The sequence below is a fragment of the Aquarana catesbeiana genome, linkage group LG01, assembly GCF_042186555.1.
Source record: "Aquarana catesbeiana isolate 2022-GZ linkage group LG01, ASM4218655v1, whole genome shotgun sequence".
Classification (NCBI taxonomy): Eukaryota; Metazoa; Chordata; class Amphibia; order Anura; family Ranidae; genus Aquarana; species Aquarana catesbeiana.
Window position 1 is genome coordinate 525,302,746 of NC_133324.1, and position 20,087 is coordinate 525,322,832.

General features: G+C 43.4%; 1 protein-coding gene across 2 annotated transcripts in view; it reads right to left on the reverse strand.

Moving 5' to 3' along the window:
- Positions 1-20,087, reverse strand: part of ELAVL1 (ELAV like RNA binding protein 1) — a 121,771-nt gene that overhangs the window by 24,633 nt on the left and 77,051 nt on the right. Inside the window, exon 5 of one of the 2 annotated variants that reach the window (XM_073594631.1) lies at positions 17,559-17,609. The exons of the other annotated variant lie outside the window; for it this stretch is intronic. Coding sequence (XP_073450732.1) covers positions 17,559-17,609 — 51 coding nt within the window. The remainder of the gene's footprint in view (positions 1-17,558; positions 17,610-20,087) is intronic. 2 annotated transcript variants of the gene reach the window in all.

A 20,087-nucleotide genomic window follows, 5' to 3' on the forward strand; every position in this document is an offset into this window, starting at 1 on the left:
GTTCTCACATGTTTCGGTTTAGCCCCTTGGTGGTCAGGAGTCTGTTCAGAACACAAGGGGTTAATGTCAGGTAAAACCTTCACACCATGTGTCAGCTGGTAGAACACTGCTCAGTGTTTCTCGCAGAAGGGTGGTTGTGTCTTTTTTGTGTTGCAGAGTAAAGCCTCAGGGGAAAGAAAACAAACAAAAAAAAACCTCCTTTAGTGGCAAAACACAATTGTGCTTTTTTGCAAAATCACTTTTAGACCACTTTCACACTGGGGCTGCAGCTGCGTTAGCGCTGCTCGTTTTAGCGGCAAATTTCTGCCGCTAGCGGGGCGCTTTCAACCCCAAAAGAAGGGGTTAAAAACTCCTGTTTGCTGCACTTTCGGAAGTACTTATCAGGTGCTTCAGAAGCACTGCCCATTCATAGGAATGGGCAGGGGCATTCTGGGAGCGCTGTATTCAGCATTCTCAAACCACCCCAAAGATGGCGCTTGCAGGACTTTTCCAAACGTCTCGCAAGCGCACCGCCCGGGTGTGAAAGCACCCATTGTAATGAATGGGAGGCAGTTTTCAGGTGCTAAAATGCCTGAAAACTGCCTCAGTGTGAAATGGGTCTAAAGGAGTCCTGAACCAAACCCTTGTGCCGGCCATGTAAATCTGACCCCATTGGAGAAGAGTAAAGTGGTTGTAAAGGCAGAAGGTTTTTTTATCCTAATGCATTAAAAAAGAAAAAACCTGTGTGCAGCAGCCCCCATAATACTTACCTGAGCCCATCTCTATCCAGCGATGCTGCATGAGTGCCTCGGCCAGCCTGATTGGCTGAGACACAGTAGCAGTGCCATTGGCTCCCGCTGCTGTTAAAGACAGTTAGCCAATTAAGAGAGAGGGGATGGGGTGGAGCCGAACCACGGCTCCGTGTCTGAATGAACACACGGAGCTGCAGCTCAGCTTCCCCATATTAAGTGGGGGCACTCAACATGAGGGAGTGGCCAGGGGCGCCAAAGAGGGACCCGATAAGAGGATCCGTACTGCTCTTTGCAAAACCATTTCACAGAGCAGGAAAGTATGACATGTTTGTTATTTTTAAAGAAAAGGAAAAAAAACAAAAATGAAAACAGAACTTTAGAATAACTGCAATAACCTGGTTTCTTCTGTTAAACAGGAGTTAACAGCTATTTTTCAGTTGCTCAGGTCACATTTCCAGTATCCCAGTTGCCAACCAGTCAGCAGTGTTCTACTGTGCAGCCACACTATAAACTAGTTCTGGGGACCTGCTACAGATGAGAAAAGGAAGAAAAGTCTAGCTACTGGATCCCAGGCAGAGTCTTCGGAAGAGGGGCTAGAGGTGGTGGGTAGGTGGACCTTGAAACATAAATGGACTCTGGGTGAGGTAGACAAGCACCTTAAATTTGTGCAACTTTAAAGATCCAGGAAGATAAGAAGCAGCCTTCACTCTATCAACACGTACCAGGGATTAGAAGAGAAAAGGCAGAGTGTTCCCAGCACATAAGGCCCTTACATATGCTGCAAGTTAGGTGTGGCGAGATCCTGTGAGAAAGCCGTTTTCCTGGTCCCTAAAATTGCTGTACGATAACGCTTTGGTTTGGAAAAAAATCTGAAGCTAGGTGGTGGCCAGGAACATGGCGTACTGGCTCTTGAGGGCACACATTGAGGCGGGTACCAATAGAGGAGTTTTGGGCTTCTTTCCCTCCCCTCATGACAGGTATGGGTTACATTGTGGCAGTTTTAGGACAACAGGGAGTGTAATCAGAAGAATGTATGGGGCCCTATCTGTCCAGAGTCAGAGACATCTCAGGTTCTCTCATGATGGAGTGGTGTGTCGCATTTGCAGTTCCAGGCACTCCCGTTCAGTCTCTCCTCATTGCCAAGGATCTTCACCAAGGTGAGGGTGGAAGCAACAGTGTTTGTGTCTGCAGGGGATGTCCATGGTGGCGTAACTTCCATTTCAGAGAGCCAATTACTTCTGGTGATTGGCTGAAGAATTTTTGAAGAGAGTCTAGGGCGGCTGGCACAGGTAATACAGTAACTTTTTTTTGGGTGCGAGTTAAACTCTAGGTCACAGAAGGCATTCCTGCCAGAAGAAAATATATCAAAGAAAAACGTGGCAGTATGTTTTCAGGGGAATCAGATCATACCTATAAGCACACCCATGTCATCAGCTATGGGACTACTGACTTCAATCCCAGCTGTGAATTGGGTAGGACTACATTTGCATCCATTGCAGCACTTGATCCTCTGGGTTTGGGATCAGCACCAGGACCGGGCGGTGGCGTAAGAGTGCTAGTTTAGGTCCAGCGTGCCTTTCAGTGGTGGAGAAAGGCCTCCAAGCTATACCAAGGTCTGTTTTGGGTGTTCCCCATCACCAAGCAGATTACTACAGATGCAAGTGCGTGGGGTCGGGGGGCCATATGGAATCAAGTTTTACGCAAGTCGGGCAAACAGAGAATCTATGAGGTCTCCGGGTCTTCTTTCAATCTAACTTGGTGGGGCAGCATGAGCAAATTCTACTGGACAATACACTGGCAATAGCCTGTGTCAAAAGGCTAAAATCCTGAGGTGGGAATCTGACTTCCTTAAAGGCAGTGCCTTTAAAAAGGAGAATTAAAACAGCTTGCGGACTTCTTCAGCAGACGTTAGCTAAGGAATTTCGAATGGGTTCTGGCGCAGGAGATTTTCAAGTTGCTCAAAGAGATGGGGATTATTTTGGGATGAGAAAATACAAAGGTATTAGTGTTTAGTATTTTTTACTTTCCTGGGAAGGCAGGATAGAGCACTGAGAATGGATACTCTGGTTCAGGCCTGGCAGTTCTGCCTATGTTATGCCTCTCTAGTCGCGCTTTAATTTCAGAGGAAATTAAACTCTAATTTCGATTGCCTCCTATTGGTCCAGGAGAGATTGGTTTTCAGTCCTGGGACTGCCTCTCAGGTAAGATCTGTTAGCTCAGGGACTGGTTCTACATCAGGTGGATCAAACATGGTGGTTGGTTTCTGAGGAACAGTTATTGAAAAAAATGTTTTTTCAGATCTCCTGGAAGCTATTATTTCGGCGAGGAGGAAGGTGGTGAGCACATCTATGTACATACAAATTTGGAGGCTGTTCAGTGTATGGTGCAGCAATATGAATGCATGAAGGTTAAAAAAATAAACCTTCTGCCTATTGAACCATATTAAATTGTGTCAGGATTTGAAGTTTCCCTGGTGTGTTGTCTTTCTTAGCGTGCTGGAGGTGCTCTAAACATACTGAAGGGCTGGCTGGAGGCAAGCTGTTTAATAATCTAAGGTGCAGTGTTTACTGGGAATAAGGTGAGAAGTTTCTCTCAAGGTGTTGTCCTGAAAGACTTTCGGAGAGATGTCACCAGTTAGTGTAACTTGGATTTTACTTGTAAAACAAAAAAAAAACCAGCAGCTTGGCACTGCATGAGGTTATTAAGTCTATGATCTACCAGGAGACCCAGATCCTTAATCGCTGACACCCCCAGGTTTACTCCTCTTAAAATATATGATGCATGCATGTTCTAGTCTCTAAGTGCATACATTTACAATCATCAACATTAAACCTCATTTACCACATAATTGCCCAATCAAACCATGCATTCAGGTCTGTCTGCAAGTCGGAGACATCCAATAAAGATGTTATTAAACTACTTAGCTTGGAGTTACCTGCAAAACACAGAGTTGGTATTGTAAATCCCCAAAACGATATCATTTGTAAATAGGGAAAAGGGCCTCAAAATTAAACCTTGGTGTATACCACTAATAACCTTAGGACTAGTGGTGCACTGAAATTTCGGCCGCCGAAAATGATCAGTCAAAAAATCTCCGGTATCATGTCCGCAGTCTCTGACCATCTCCGGTATCATGTCCGCAGTCTCCGACCATCTCTCCAGTATCATGTCCGCAGTCTCCGACCATCTCTCCAGTATCATGTCCGCAGTCTCTGACCATCTCTCCAGTATCATGTCTGCAGTCTCTGACCATCTCTCCAGTATCATGTCTGCAGTCTCTGACCATCTCTCCAGTATCATGTCTGCAGTCTCTGACCATCTCTCCAGTATCATGTCTGCAGTCTCTGACCATCTCTCCATTATCATGTCTGCTAGAGATGCATCAAATGGAAATTTTGCTAATACTATTTAGCAAGTTTAAGAGATTGCAGACATGATACAAGAGATGGTCAGAGACTGCATTTTTCTTGAACTTTCTTAAAGGTGCCAATAATGGTCAACAAATTCATATTAATTTAAATTGGTGATATTAATTAAAATGTTGTATACTATAATACAATTCTATATAAAAATATTTTTTTTCAAAAACTCATTTTCAGTATAAGTTTCGGTTTTAGGCCTAGTGTATTTTTCATTTTCGGTATTAGTCTTTCATAAACCAAGCTATTGCTTAGAATATTGTGTCTTGCACTTAATTGGGGTGCAATTGGAGGTCCCCACATTGGCCGTGTGCAAAAACTGATCTATGTGATCTTTTATTTAACTCCCTGGTAGCTTTCCAACTACAGATGTTCAACAGGTCTTGTTAAGGGTTGATTCCGTTTTAAATATAGGCTCCACATTGGCCGTGTGCGCCAATGTGGGGACCTCCAGCTATTGCAGAACTACAAGTCCCATGAGGCATAGCAAGACTGACAGCCAAAGCATAACACCAAGAGGCATGATGGGACTTGTAGTTTTGCAACAGCTGGAGGTCCACTAATTGAATATTCCTGGTGTAGGAGAGACTGAGAGCTGACCATGTTATGTCAGCTTGCTCCCTGCTGATGGTGGCTTGCATGTGGATTTTGTGAACATAAGTGGAATTTTAAACTAAAGTGGAGAGTTAATAACCAGGACTTGAAAACAGGAGCTAAGACAGGAGTCTTCTAACCTGTAAGTAACATCTTAAACTTCCTAAGTAATTGTATTGTAACTGGGAAATGAGTACTAGCAGGGTTGAAGGTTTTGCTCAGTGCACAGTGTGCCGCATGTATGCAAAATTGGTGCAACAGCTCCAGGATGGATACCGCTGTGACAGATGTGAGCAGGTTGCCCTTCTGGAAGCTCACATTAGAGATCTGGAGGAGCAAGTTGCAAAACTGGGCATAAAGGACAACCTTGAAAGGGGTCCTCTGCTCGCTGAGCAGGTGGCCAGTAGGGTTGATGTGGAGGGGCAAGTCAGGATTATCAGAGAGGGAGATGGGTTAATGTAGTTAAAGGGAGTGGAGGGGGCTCCTAGAAAAGGAAGGCCAGTCTTGTATTTGTGCATCAAAACAAATTTGTCAAGTTGGGTGAAGATGTGGAGGTGGCAAACACAGAGGTGGCAGCCCTGGATGTCACTGCTACCCCTAACAGCCGGGAGAGCAGCCCATCTAGTAGAGGTGGTGAGGGGAGTGCAGGTAGGCCTAGACAGTTGGTGGCAATAGGGGATTCTATAATCAGGACTGATAGAATTTGTCTCCAGGATCGCCTCAACCGAATGGTTTGCTGTCTCCCTGGTGCTAGGGTTCAGCATGTGGTGGACCGGGTAGATAAATTACTGGGAGGGGCTGGGCATGACCCAGCTGTCTTGGTGCAACTTGGAACCAATGACAGTATACATGGAAAGTGGAGGCTCCTTAAGAATCAATTTGAGAACTAGGCTGTAAGTTGAAGGGAAGGACCTCCAAGGTGGTATTCTCTGAAATATTGCCCGTGCCATGCGCAACACAGGAAAGGCAGGGGGTGATTAGAGAGCTGAATGCATGGCTAAAGACCTTGTGTAGGGAGGAGGGATTTGGGTTTCTAGAGTACTGGGCTCACACTTAATTGGGGTGCAACCTATATGCTAAAGACAGTTTGCACTTGAATGGAAGGGGGTCTGCTGTGCTGGGAGAGAGGTTTATGGGAAGGCTGGAGGAGTATTTAAACTGGGATTGAGGGAGGGAGGGTGAACTAGAATTACATCGGGCAGACAGGTCAGTTAGGGGTCAGACATTAATGGAGGGTGGAATGGGGATAGATGGGGGGAGGGTTATGGCAGGTGACAAGAAAGTTCCCATGTTGCAAACAGCCATTGGAAACTATAGTGCCATTTGTACTACTAAAAATTATATGAAAAACACCAGAGCAAAATGTAATAATGCATTAAAGTGTTTGCTCACCAATGCCAGAAGTCTGCCAAGCAAAATAGGTGAGTTGGAAGCTCTGGTGCATGAGGAGAGCTATGATGTAATCGGTATTGCTGAAACTTGGCTTCAATCCTCACATGACTGGGCTATTAATATTCCTGGCTATGCACTCTTTCGGAGAGACAGGGTAAAAAGGAAAGGTGGCGGGGTCTGTCTCTATGTGAGAAGTGATCTCAAAGCAAGTGTATAAGAGGACCTGGTTGATGGAGACTGTGATGAGTCTGAAGCATTATGGGTGGAACTGCATATAGATGTGCGTAGTTCAAAGTTAATTATTGGAGTTTGTTATAGACCACCCAATGTTAACGAGGAGGTGAAGACTCAGCTCCTTACACAGATGGAAAGGGCTGCAAGGGCTGGGACGGTGATAATAATGGGGGATTTTAACTACCCAGAAATTGACTGGAGTAATGGCACTGCTGGGACAGTTAAAGGGCAAAAATTTATAAACCTATTACAGGACAATTTTATAGTCTGGTTTATTAAGGCCCCAACTAGGAATGAAGCTCTGTTGGACCTGGTAATCTCAAACCATCCAGAGCTTATTACTAATGTTCAGATAAAGGAACACCTGGGTAGCAGCGATCATAACATGATTTCATTTGATGTTAGCTGTAAACAAGAAATACATACGGGAAAGATAAAAACACTTAACTTCAAGAGAGCAAATTTTCCAAGGATGAGGGCTGCTCTCCAGGATTTAGACTGGGAGGGAATATAGGCATTGATAAACACAGAACAGAAATGGGAATTCTTCAAAAGACTGTTTGGGACCTCACTACAAAGTATATTCCCATGGGCAATAAGTTTAAAAGGCTAAAAATAAAACCTATGTGGCTCTCGGTCAAAGTTAAAAAAGCTATAAACAATAAGAAAACAGCTTTTAAAAAATATAAAAATGAAGGAATACCAGTGTCGTTTAAATGTTACAAAGAATTTAACAGAATATGTAAAAAGGAAATCAAGGATGCAATAAACAATGGCTCAAAAGTGATATGGTCCAGAAATATTTAGACAGAATAAAGGTGGATAAAGCACCTGGAGCTGATGGCATCCACCCACGGATCCTAAAAGAATTGAGCTCTGTAATTTCAAAGCCATTGTATCTAATTTTTAGGGACTCAATGATGGGAATAGTACTACTGGATTGGCGCAGGGCAAATGTGGTGCCTATATTTACAAAGGGATCAAAGTCTTTACCAAGTAACTATAGACCTGTTAGTTTAACCCTTTCATGACTAAGCCTATTTTTGAAATTTGGTGTTTACAAGTTAAAATCCGTATTTTTTGCTAGAAAATTACATAGAACCCCCAAACATATATATTTTTTTAGCAGAGAATCTAGAGAATAAAATGGAGATTGTTGCAATATTTTATATCACACGGTTATTTGTGCAGCGGTGTTTTAAACGCAAATTTTTGGAAAAGGTACACTTTCATGAATTTTAAAAAATCCAAACGGTAAAGTTACCCCAATTTTTTTGTATAATGTGAAAGATGATGTTACGCTGAGTAAATAGATAACAAACATGTCACGCTTTCTAATTGCACGCACTCGTGAAATGGCGACAAACTACGGTATCTATGAATTTCCATAGGGGACGCTTTAAATTTTTTTTACGGTTACCAGGTTAGAGGTACAGAGGAGGTCTAGTGCTAGAATTATTGCTCTCGCTCTGACGATCGCGGCGATACCTCACATGTGTGATTTGAACACCGTTTACATATGCGGGCGCAACTTCTGTATGCGTTTTCTTCACTGCGCGAGCTTGCGGGGACAGGGGGCGCTTTAAAATTTTTATTTTTTTTTTAATTTATTTTATTTATTTTTATACTTATGAATTGTGTTTAAAAAAAATTTTTTTTTTTTTTTTTTTTTTACTTTTATTGCTGTCACAAGGAATGTAAACATCCCTTGTGACAGTAATAGGTGGTGACAGGTACTCTTTATAGAGGGATCGGGGGTCTAAAAGACCCCTGATCCCCCCATTACACTTCAAAGTATTCAGATCGCCGAAAACGGCGATTCTGAATACTGAGTGTTTTTTTTAAAACCGGCACCATTGGCAGCCGAGTAAACGGGAAGTAACGTCATGACGTCGCTTCCGCGTTTACAATTAGAAGGCTGGAACGAAGCCATTCATGGCTTCGTTCCAGCCCGCCCCCAGCAGCAGCTGATTGGACACTGGGCATCCCGATCGCACGAGAGGCGGCGGTGTCCCCTCCCGCTCCTCCGGTATAACAGCCGAGCGGCTTTTAGCCGCATCGGTTGTTATACACGGATAGCAGATCGCCGGCTCTAAACAGCTGCAGGCATCATCCCGGTATAACCCCGGAAAGCCGAGTACGCACATCTGCTTACGGTCGGCGGGAAGGGGTTAACTTCTATAGTCAGGAAGATACTGGAGCATTTAATAAAAGACCACAAAGACGAGTTCTTGCTGGAAAAAAAACAAACATTTTAAGCAACAGACAGCATGGATTCATGAAAGACAGAAGTTGTCAGACAAACCTGATTTCTTTTTATGAAGAGGTAAGTAAAACCTTGGACAGAGGGGTAGATGTGGACGTGGTATACTTGAATTTTGCAAAAGCATTCGATACAGTTCCGCACACACGGCTCATGTGTAAGATAAAGTCTACAGGCTTGGAAATATCAGTTTGTAAATGGATAGAAAACTGGCTAAAAGACAGAATTCAGAGGAGTAGTGGTTAATGATTCTTACTCTGAATGGTCTAAGGTTAATCAGTGGTGTACCCCAAGGTTCAGTGCTGGGACCTTTACTTTTTAGTAACTTTACAAATGACATTGGGTCTGGTATCAAAAGTAACATTTCTGTCTTTGCACACCAAGCTATGCAGTGGAATGATGTCCTTACAGGATGTCTCCAATTTACAAGCCGACCTCAATGCACTGTCTAATTGGGCGACTATGTGGCAGATGAGGTTTAATGTTGAGAAATGTAAAGTTATGCACTTGGGGGCTAAGAATATGCATGCATCATACATGCTAGGGGGAGTACAACTGGGGAAATCCATAATGGAGAAGAATGTGGGGGTTTTGGTAGATCATAAGCTCAATAATAGCATGCAATGCCAAGCTGTGGTTGCGAGCAAAGTCCTTTCTTGTATTAAGAGAATTATGGACTCCAGAGAGATATCATTTTGCCCCTGTTCAAATCATTAGTAAGACCTCATCTGGAATATGCAGTTCAGTTTTGGGCACCAGTTCTCAAAAAGGATATCGGGAAACTGGAGAAAGAGCAGAGAAGGGCAACCAAACTGATAAGAGGCATGGAGGAGCTCAGCTACGAGGAAAGATTAGAGGAACTGAATTTCTACACTCTTGAGAAGAGAATAAGGGGGATATGATCAACATGTTCAAATATATAAGGGGTCTATATAGTGAACTTGGTGTTGAGTTATTCTCTTTACGGTCAACACAGAGGACACGGGGCACTCTTTACGTCTAGAGGAAGAGAGATTTAATCTCTAAATACGGAAAGGTTTCATCACAGTAAGAGCTGTGAAAATGTGTAATAGACTCCCGACTGAGGTGGCTCTGGCCAGCTCAGTAGATTGCTTTAAGAAAGGCCTGGATACTTTCCTAAATGTACATAATATAACTGGGTACTAACATTTATAGGTAAAGTTGATCCAGGGAAAATCCAAACGCCTTTCGGGGGGGATCAGGAAGGAATTTTTTTCCCCTGCTGTAGCAAATTGCAGCATGCTCTGCTGGGGTTTTCTGGATCAACTGTGGGTATAGAATTGGGTATATTTGATTGTACGATATTTATTTTTATGGTTGAACTGGATGGACTTGTGTCTTTTTTCAACCTATGTTACCGATGTCTATAGGACGAGAAGGATGTGCATGTGTGGCATTAGAAAGAAAATCGATACACAAGTATAGTTTGTGCGGGGAGGAGTAGAATGTATAATCCCTCGTATCAGTGTGTTGTAACCTCCATATGTCAAGAGGAGAGGGAGGTGCCAGTCAGTGTCAAAATGTGGCACAAACGAAAGTTCATGTCACCCCCCCCACCCACCCACCCAAAATGAGGATCCTTTTTGGAAAAGTGAGGGCTCAGGTGTTTTTTTTTTTGTTTTTGTTTTTTTTATATAATTTTTACAAAACAATCCTAGAAGGACCTGGCATCGTAAATGGTTGCAATAGTGACCTTGATGTCACCAATAACTCCCTTCAAGGAATATATCTTCCGTCATTCCCAGTACGAGACTCTGAAAAGGTCCAAGTTAGAGATGAAAATAGAAATCCCTTTAGACTTGTATGCACTGTTACAACAGCGGTTGGATGTGGGAAAATTACAGTAATAGGACCTTGTTCTTTTTAGATGCATTTTTTGAATGTGCTTTTAAGTATTAGGATCAGTGAGAAGTGCCCTTCTGTTTTTACGGGAGTTTAGGCCTTTGTCATTTATGATGACCTCATGCATTCAGGTGAAAATCAGACACCTTCAGAGAAAAGGAAGGGCACGGACGGAGAACCACCTTATCCTTGTGCAAGAACAGAGGGAGACTCACAGAATAAGGCACAGAAGTGATGGCGACCAAGGAGGCAACCTTTAAGAAAAAGTAAGAAGGGGAAAACACCAAATACGCCAGAAGGGGGGGTTCTGGAAGAAGAGAGTCAAGTTCAGGTCCCACAGCAGCAACGGGGAGCAACACACAGGAGATGCCATATGATGAACCCCTTGGATGAAGGAATACATGGCCAAGGGATGTCAAAAAAGGACTGCATAGGCAGAAACTGCCTTTATTGGTACGCAAGGCAAGCTGTCGTGCAATGCCCTGTTGGAGAAAAGCCAAAACCTGAGACACCATAAAGGAACATGGACGGACACCCAGAGCCTCGCACCAGGCAATTGAAGCTTCCAGGTGTGACGATATATCTTCCGCAATATAGACTTGTGTGCCTTGGACATTGTAGGGAACACCAAACCAGATAACCAGTTCCTGAAAACCTGGCTCCAATGGCCATGCTGTCCAACCAGACAGTAAAACAGGGTGGTAGACTAGACCCTGGGACAGGAGACGCTCCCAAAAAGGAAGTTGCCAGGGAAAATCTGTGGCCAGCCACACCACTCCGGCATACCATGGGACGAGGCCAGTTTGGAGCTACCAGAAAGTCCGGAATCCATTCAGCCTCTCTCTGCACAGAAAGCAAGGGGGTAGCTTGAGGGAAAAAAGAGGCATAAATTAGACAATACTGGTCCCACGGTGCCATCAGTGCAACCACCAGTGGGTTCCACACTCTTGCTACAAACCTCGGTACCTTCCTGTTGAGGCGGTATGCCAGAAGATCCATGTCTAGGGTTCCCCAGGGTAGGCAGAATTGATTGGAACACTTCTGGGTGTAGGGTCCACTTCCCCTGATCCACTGGGACATGCATGGCAGAGAGCGCCAGAAAAGGCTGTTCCATCTACCTCAAAATGCGAGATGCCTCCAGTGCCGCTGTCGCAATGCTCGTTTCGCCTTGGTGGTTGACATAGGCCACTGCAGTAATGTTGTCCAATTGACGCCTGACTGGTAGCCCCCGGAGAATATCTGACAAATGTTCCACAGACAGCCCAATTGCTCCCAGTACCAGGACATTGATGGGTAGCCAAGCCTCCTTCGGAGTGCAACGATCTAGTGCCGATGTCGAACCTAGGACACCTCCCCAGCCAGACAGGCTGGCATCCATCGTAACTACCATACAGTGAAAGGGGGGGAAAGGACTTTCCCTGTCTGCAGGGGAGGAAACCGGAGCCACCAGCGGAGGAAATCCCTCATCGACTAACAGATTCAAATCTGGTTGTCCAGGGAAGCAGGAGACTTATCCGATGTCAACAGGATTTCCCTCTGCAGAACTCTGGTACAGAATTTCGCATATGGGACCGCAAGGAGGGAGACACCATAAGACCCTGAGCCTCCCTGTAAGACTGCAGGGAGGACAGCTTGCGGAACAAGAGTAATTGAACCGCAGTTCAGTGTTTTCGGAGCTCATCCATCAGGGAAAACCCTGTGGCCAAGACTCCGGTCCAGACAAGCCCAGCCTCCTGGTCGGGGTCAGAGCAGAGTTCTTGAGGTTCTGGAACCATTAAAAATCCTGCAGGGGGTGCATCGTGATCTCTACATTGTCCGTCAGGGAAGCCTGGGAGTATGCCTGCAGGAGCAGCTTGTCCAGATAACTCTTTACGGGAAACCCCTAGTTTACTCAAAATGTCAGGACTGATCCTGCACCGCCCTACACAGGGCACAATGGCAGAAGGCAAAGATTGGAGTGAAAAGAGTTTCTCTGATAAGAAAGAAATTCTATCCTGTCACTGAGCAGTTTGCAAACTCACTTGCCTGGAAGGAGAGAGGTCCACAGGCAGAGGACCAGCCAAGACAACCCCCACCCTGGAAATGGGTGGGGGTAAATCTTCATACTGAAGAGGATTTGTCCGTAGGCTTGTGCGGACAGAAGCGTCTGGCACCATCTGTGGGGGCCTTGAAGAGGTTGAAGCCCTTGTCAAAGGAGCCAGGGGAACAAAAAAGCCTCTTGTGGGCAATGAAGGAAAACCCAGACTTTCAACATGGTTCAATCCCCTTCTTGGCCTGCAGGAGGAAGGTACTCTTGCTCCAGGTAAGGCCCTTAAAGTCATCCAAGAGATGTTCTTCCTGTAAAAGACAGATCTGCTAAGACCTTTTTAGAAGTCTGGCCAAAGACCAGCTTTTGAGCCAAAGCACTTACTGAAGCACCACCACTGAGACGTAGAGCTTGAAAAGGAGCCTACACCAGGGCCTTCAGGGCCTAGACCAGAACCACTTATACCCAGATCCACTTGTCCAGTGGACAAACTTTGTCGCAGAACCTTGGCCCATTCAGTAAGCGAATGAAATATCAGGGAAGTGGCCAACACCAGCCCCGCAATACTAAAGCTAGAGGGGGTGACCAATTCTGCCCAGTGGTCCACAGGATCCAAAAAAAAAAAAAAAGGGGAGACTCCTCCACTGGTATCCCAGCTGCTTTAGTCAACCTCAAAATAGGGGGATCCACTACAGGAGGCGAGATACCCCTTTTAAAGAGGCCCTTTTGAAAAAGTGTAACATACCACAAAGCACTACTGAACCACAAAAGGACGCTTCAGACATTTCCGATCTTTGTAAATAAACAAACCAAAGTATGCAGGGTAAGGAAAAACCGTAACGGCCTAGCCAGCTTGTGCATACCAAAGGGGACAAGCACATCGTTGGCGGTCCTCAATTTTAAGCGTCTCTCGCACAGTATTCAGTCTGGTCACCAGCGATTTCTCCTGTGCAATTACAGAGGCAGAGGACTCGACTCTGCTGTCCGAGGAATCTGAGGCATCGTCAGAACCAGAATAGCCAGAGCCTGCGGCGGGCAAGCCCAACTCCAAAATGTCGAAAGGCACAGGTGACAGGGGAGGGTTACTTCTTGCACTCCACTCGGACACTGCCTCCACCTGGGAGATGAATAACTTCAGAATCGCCAATAGAAAGTCTAGGTGCTTCCATGACATTACTTCTCGCCCAGTGTGTCCCCATGAGACGCAACTCGCTGGCCGCCCTGGTACAGGTGAGGTGTGTCAAGGTGTTGTCCAGCATATTGTAACCAAGCTTTTTTTGTGGCATTAGTCAGTAAAGACTAGAAGTGCACCAAACAGAATTTTGGTGCCGAAACCAAAAATGCAGGATGCACCTGGTTGAAGACCGAAAATGAAAAATTAGTTTGATCCCTGCTGAGCAGGTGGATGATAGGTCCGTCTCTCTGTGCAGACGGACCTGTCAAGAGTCCCGCTCTCCTCTATTGGGAAATCGGATGAAAATGGACTGCCTGTCAGTTTTCTTTCGACTCCATCCGTCTGGACTTAAAGGACAGGATCAGACAGCAGCGGGTGTGAGCGGACACGTTATCACTGACATCCTCCGCTCTAATAAATATGATTTTGAGAGTGTATTATGAGATTTTTTTTTTTTTTTTTTTTTTTTTAAGAGCACAGCATTATCCTGGAATGTTAGAGGGCTCCATAATGCTAGCAAACGTACTTCTAAGCTTACAACTTTAAAGCATTACAATCCTACTATTGTCGGTTTACAAGAAACCCATCTGACAAAAGGGTTCTTTACAGTTTTTTAAATGTACTCCACGCAAATATCATTTAGTGTATACAAACTATTCTAGGGGCGTGAGTATATTAGTTGCAAATGGAACCCAAATTACGATATTGCAATCACTGATTGATAAAATAGGGCAATATTTTTTTTTTATTGTGTAGTTGGGATTGGCATGTGTATTTTGGCAAATGTTTACATACCATATGGGAGGTATTGAAGCATTTGCTCCAATTTGTCATAAGTAATCCGTTGGTTCCGCTCATTGTAGCTGGAGATTTTAATAAAAACACTGGATCCAACTCTAGATATATTTTAAAGTTTCCAACCTCTTAGCCCTAGGGAATGTACGCCAGTTGCCCACTACATCTCAGAAGCAGGGCTTATAGATTTCTAGAGCCTCTGTACTTTTGCTTCGCACGTACACATTTGTCTTTGTCACATATTGATTTCGTTTTTCGGAAATTAGCTTATTCATTGTCACCCCAGGATAACTACCTTGCTAGGGGATTGTCAGACCAGTCTCTCTGACCAATAACCGCTTGCCGACAAGTGCGCAATGATATAGGTCGGCACAATGGCACAGCTGCGCAAATGGGCGTACAGGTACATCCCCTTTAAAACGCGGCTCCGTGACCATGGGACCTGATGTCCCGCGATCGTGTCAGAGCAGCAGAACGCGGAGATGCCTATGTAAACAAGGCATTTCCCTGTTCTGCCTAGTAACATGACAGACCTACTGCTCCCTGTCATCAGGAGCAGTAATCGCTGTCATGTCCTAGGTAGCCCAAGTGTCAGCTATACAGTAATCAGTGCATTTTTATAGCACTGATCGCTGTATAAATGACAATGGTCCCGAAATAGTGTCAAAAGTGTCCACCATAATGTCCCAGTCACGATTAAAATCGCAGATCGCCGCCATTACTAATTAAAAAAAAAAAAAATTTATAAAATTGCCATAAATCTATCCCCTATTTTGTAGACACTATAACTTTTGCACAAACCATTATACGCTTATTCCGATTTTTTTTACCAAAAATATGTAGAATACATATCGGCCTAAACTGAGGAAAAAATTTGTTTTATATATTTTTTGGGAATATATTATAGCAAAAAAAAAAAAAAAAAAAGCTTTTTTTCCCCCAAAATTGTCGCTCTTTTTTTGTTTATAGAGCAAAAAATAAAAACAGCAGAGGTGATCAAATAACATCATAAGAAAACTATTTGGGGGGGGCACCGTCAATTTTGTTTGGGTGCAACGTCACACGACCGCGCAATTGTCAGTTAAAGTGACGCAGCGCCATATCACAAATAGTGCTCTGGTCAGGAAGGGGGTGAATTCTTCCGGGGCTGAAGTGGTTAAACTTGGGCAGTCAAGACCTCGGGAACTTAAATCTTTTCTGGATTACTCTTTTTGATCATACAGATCAAATATTACAACAATGGCTTTTTAATTGATAACGGGCATTCAGCCCTCTCTTTAATAGTGTGGGACACATTAAAGGCTTATCTAAGGGGTTTATGTTTAAAAAAAAAAGTATCAGCCATTAAAACTAATACTAGGAAATGGGAAACTAGTGCTAGGCAGCAAGTTGACGAGACTGAACAGGCATAGCTAGCTAATCCCAAAAGGGAATGGCTTGATGCTCAGGAATTTTATCACTCAGAAGCTATACATTGAGGGGAAAAAAAAAAAAGTTTTTTGTCTCCCAAATTTTTGTGAAAAACTGGACATCTGTTAGCAATGGTGGCTAGATCACAGACACAGTCTGCCCACATACCTGCTTTGCAGTTATCCACAGATGACATAGTTAAGGATACTCCTATACAGGGATTTAGACTGTTTTATGAAGATCTTTATATAGTGAACAGGATCTTCATAATTTTCTGAACGATGTTACCTTGCCTGAACTGGGGGAAGCAGATATGAAGGTTTTGAGTGCACTCATTACTTTAGAATTACAGGCAGCAGTCGCAACCTTCCCTAATGCAAAGGCTCTGGGGAGTGATGGACTGCCCATCAAGATATATAAAACTACCGGAGCTGCTTACCACAATATATGGTAATAGACTGGGGCAACTCCCTCAGTCTATGTATGAAGCAATTATTGAGTGGTTATCAAAAGCAGGGAAGGATCTGATGGCAGCAGATTCTGATAGACAAATACCCCTGTTAATGACGGATCTTAAAATATTGGCTAAGATGTTGGCAACCAGACTATCTAAAAGTTATAGTAAAACTTGAGCATTCAGACCAATCCGGATTTATTCCCGATAGGTCCACTGCCATTAACATCCATAGATATCTGAATTTCCAGATCCAACCAGGTAACGTTGGTTATAGAGCTATTCTGTCCTTAGATGCCACTATGGCATTCAGTAGTATGGAATGGAATTACCTTTGGTGCATTCTGGAGAAGTTTAAATTAGGGCAAGAATTTATTACATGGGTTAAGCTGTTGGATCACGCTCTAATAGCCCGTCTTAGAAATAATACTTTATATGCACCATTTATGTTGCGTAGAGGTACCAGGAAAACTTTCTCCTCTTATTTGATTTGGCATTAGAGCCTTTGGCGGCAGCTGTACGGGGGGATGATCAGATAGTGGGATTCCCGAAAAATCCATGAGATGGAGAACAAATTGGCTCTATATGCATATGACGCTTTGGTATTTTTGGGCGATACTACAACATCTATAGAACGTTTGATGTCTCTTATTATTGTACCAGTATACATCTGTCTCCGTGCCCCATCACATCTGTACAAGGGGAAACATCTGTCAATGTTCCCATTGACATCCGAACCAGTGCACACAACTGTCAGTGCCCCCATGAATATCTGTACCAGTGCAATAGTGTTCCATTGTGACATCAACATCTGTCAGTGTCCTGGCAGAAAATGGAAAAAGGACGGCCGCATTCCAAAATAATGCCTTTATTGAATAAAGCTTAATCCATACAATAGAAACACAGGTCCAGATGATAGATGATGCGTTTCGCACCATTAAAGGCGCTTAATCATAGCTATTTTTACCTGCTCGGTGTGTATTCCTTTACCTCACTGCTTATGCAATCATTTTTGCTGTTACATTTCCTACATGGAGACATCTATCATGGATATTCCTACATCGGGATCCATCATCTCAGACACCGGGTTCAGTAGGACCCTTACTGCCCCATCTGCTATTTGACTTTGCTGAGCCGGCACCCTTCATCTCCTACTACTAGGATGGTGTGAACACAAGCGATACCACCTGGAGCAATAATTACCTTGATTTGGTGTTCCTGATCTGTCAGTGTCCGCCAGTGGACGATCAACATCTGTCAGTGTACAAGTGCACAAAAACATCTGTTAGCGTTCTGGTGTCCCACCAATGCATAAAACATTTAAAGCGCACCTGTCCAAAGAGCGAACGCACACGATGACCCTGTACGCATACGTAAACAGCAATCGCACCACACGTGAGGTATCGCTGCGAACGTCAGAGTGAGAGCAATAATTCTAGCATCAGACCTCCTGTGTAACTCTAAACTGGTAACCAATAAAGGCTTATGGACATTTCTAAATACTAAAGTTTGGTGCCATTTCACAAGCCTGCGAAATTTTAAAGCGTGATAGGTTTGGTATCCACTTACCCGATGCACTACCATATTTTACCAAAAATGTGGGTATTCTATTGTCTGTGTGCAATGAAATTAAACTGTATTTATGCATTAGTGTGTAAATTTGCATTTCAAAAACTGCTGCGCAAATGTGACATAAAAATTTGTAAAACCCACCATATTATATAGGGCCTCTGCTACAAATATATATAACGTCTGGGGGTTCCAAGTAATTTTCTAGCAAAAAGACAGATTTTTACTCGTAAACAAAGTGTCGGAATAAGGTCTGGTCTTAAAGTAGATAATGGCTGAAGTACTCCTTTGATGTTGCGCTTCTCTATGTGGCCAGGCTGTACAAAAAATCTCACATATATGGTATCGCTATACTCAGGACGAGTAGCAGAATGTGTTTTGGTGTGTAATTGCAAGTATGCCTATGCCGTGTGTGCGAAATATGACTATTTTGTGAAAAGAAAATATTTTTTTCACTTTCCAAAGAATTGTGGGAAACGATTACAAACTTCAAAAAACTTGTCATGCCTCTTTTAAATACCTTGGTCTACTTTCCAAAAAGGAAAGTGGGGTATTTGTACGGTCTTGACATGTTAGGACCTCAAGAAATGATAGGCCATCAGTACATCAGGTGTGATCAATTTTCAATGATTGGTAAAATAGCTTGTAGACCTTATAACTTTCACACAGACCAAATAATATACACTGATTTGGGTTTTTTTTACCAAAGAAATGTAGCAGTAAAAATATGTCAAAATTTATGAAGAAAAATTACTTATTTACAAAATTTTATACCAGAAATAATATCACTGCCAGGCTGATCCAGAGAGGGCATTCAAGTACAGTGATTAGGAAAAGGATTAGATCATGTGGGAGTGAAGCAGACTTATTCTTTAAGGGACACCAGGTAGTAATAGGACGTATGAGAGAAAAAAAAGCATAGAAGGGAGAACTGATAATAATGGTCCAGCCACATTTGTTACTACTTTTTCTAAGTAGTACTAGCAGGTGGTGGATATAGCTAAAATGAATTTGCCCATTCTCTACTCAGATACAGGTCTTTATAATAGTACTGGGGACATGTTGCAGTTTCTCCAGTCGCAGGGCCCTCACATAGGGTTCCCTTCCATCTCCTAGTCTCTCTACATCGCAGAAACGCCAACCCACTTGGTTGTCCTACCCTGGTAGTTTCCCATGCAATTCAAAAACATGCAGATACTGTCATCTGAATGCCCCCATCAAGTCATTTAACTCAGGGGAAAGCTTTGAAATCTAACCGTATATAAAATTTCACACTATCGCGGTGCGCTTGCAGGACGGTAAAAAAAGTCCTGCAAGTAGCATCTTTGGAGCAGTGAAGGTGCGTTGTGTATACACCGCTCCTGCCCATTGAACTGAATGGGCACCGCTGCCAAAGCGCAGCTGCAGCGGTGCTTTTTGGGTCGTTTTAACTTTATTTTTTTTACTTCTGGCCCCATTGCATCAATTTGAGAATTAAGAGGCTAATTGGACGTCTTTGTGACCAATGAAAGGGGGGCGGGGGTGGGGAGTGTTTCTTACTAGTAAATATTTTGCTTTGTTTTTGTACATTAATGTTGTGAGTTAGGCTATTATGGCCAAAACATCACACACATCTTTTATGGAAATACAATAAATCTGGACTGATTTAAGAGCATGTATGGAGTTGCGGATTGTCTTTCATTCATGAAAGTGCCCAATATTGACATGGTTAATGACTGGAATAGTACCACTGGATTGGCGTAAGGACAATGTGGTATCTATATTTAAAAAGGGATCAAAGTCTTTACAAAGTAACCATAGACCTATTAGTTTAACTTCTATAGTTGGAAAGATACTGGATGGAGAGTTTAAGTCCTCATGCACACGGACGTTTTTACAGCTGCTTTTTTGAGCTTTTTTTGCAGCTTAAAAAGGCCTGTCTATGTTAGTCTATGGCTTCATGCCCACCTAGGCGTTTTTGAGCTGCAAGTGGCATAGGCGTTTTTAAGCTGTAAAAAAAACCCAGGACCAGTGGGTTTTGAGAGACGTTTTTCAGCTGTAAAAACGCTCTAACGCTGAAAAACGTCATTCACCAACGTTTAACGTTTTTGATCCATTGAAAAAAAAAAAAATGCTAAAAACCGCTAACGCGGAAAAACGCTCAACAACGCTATTGCAAAAACG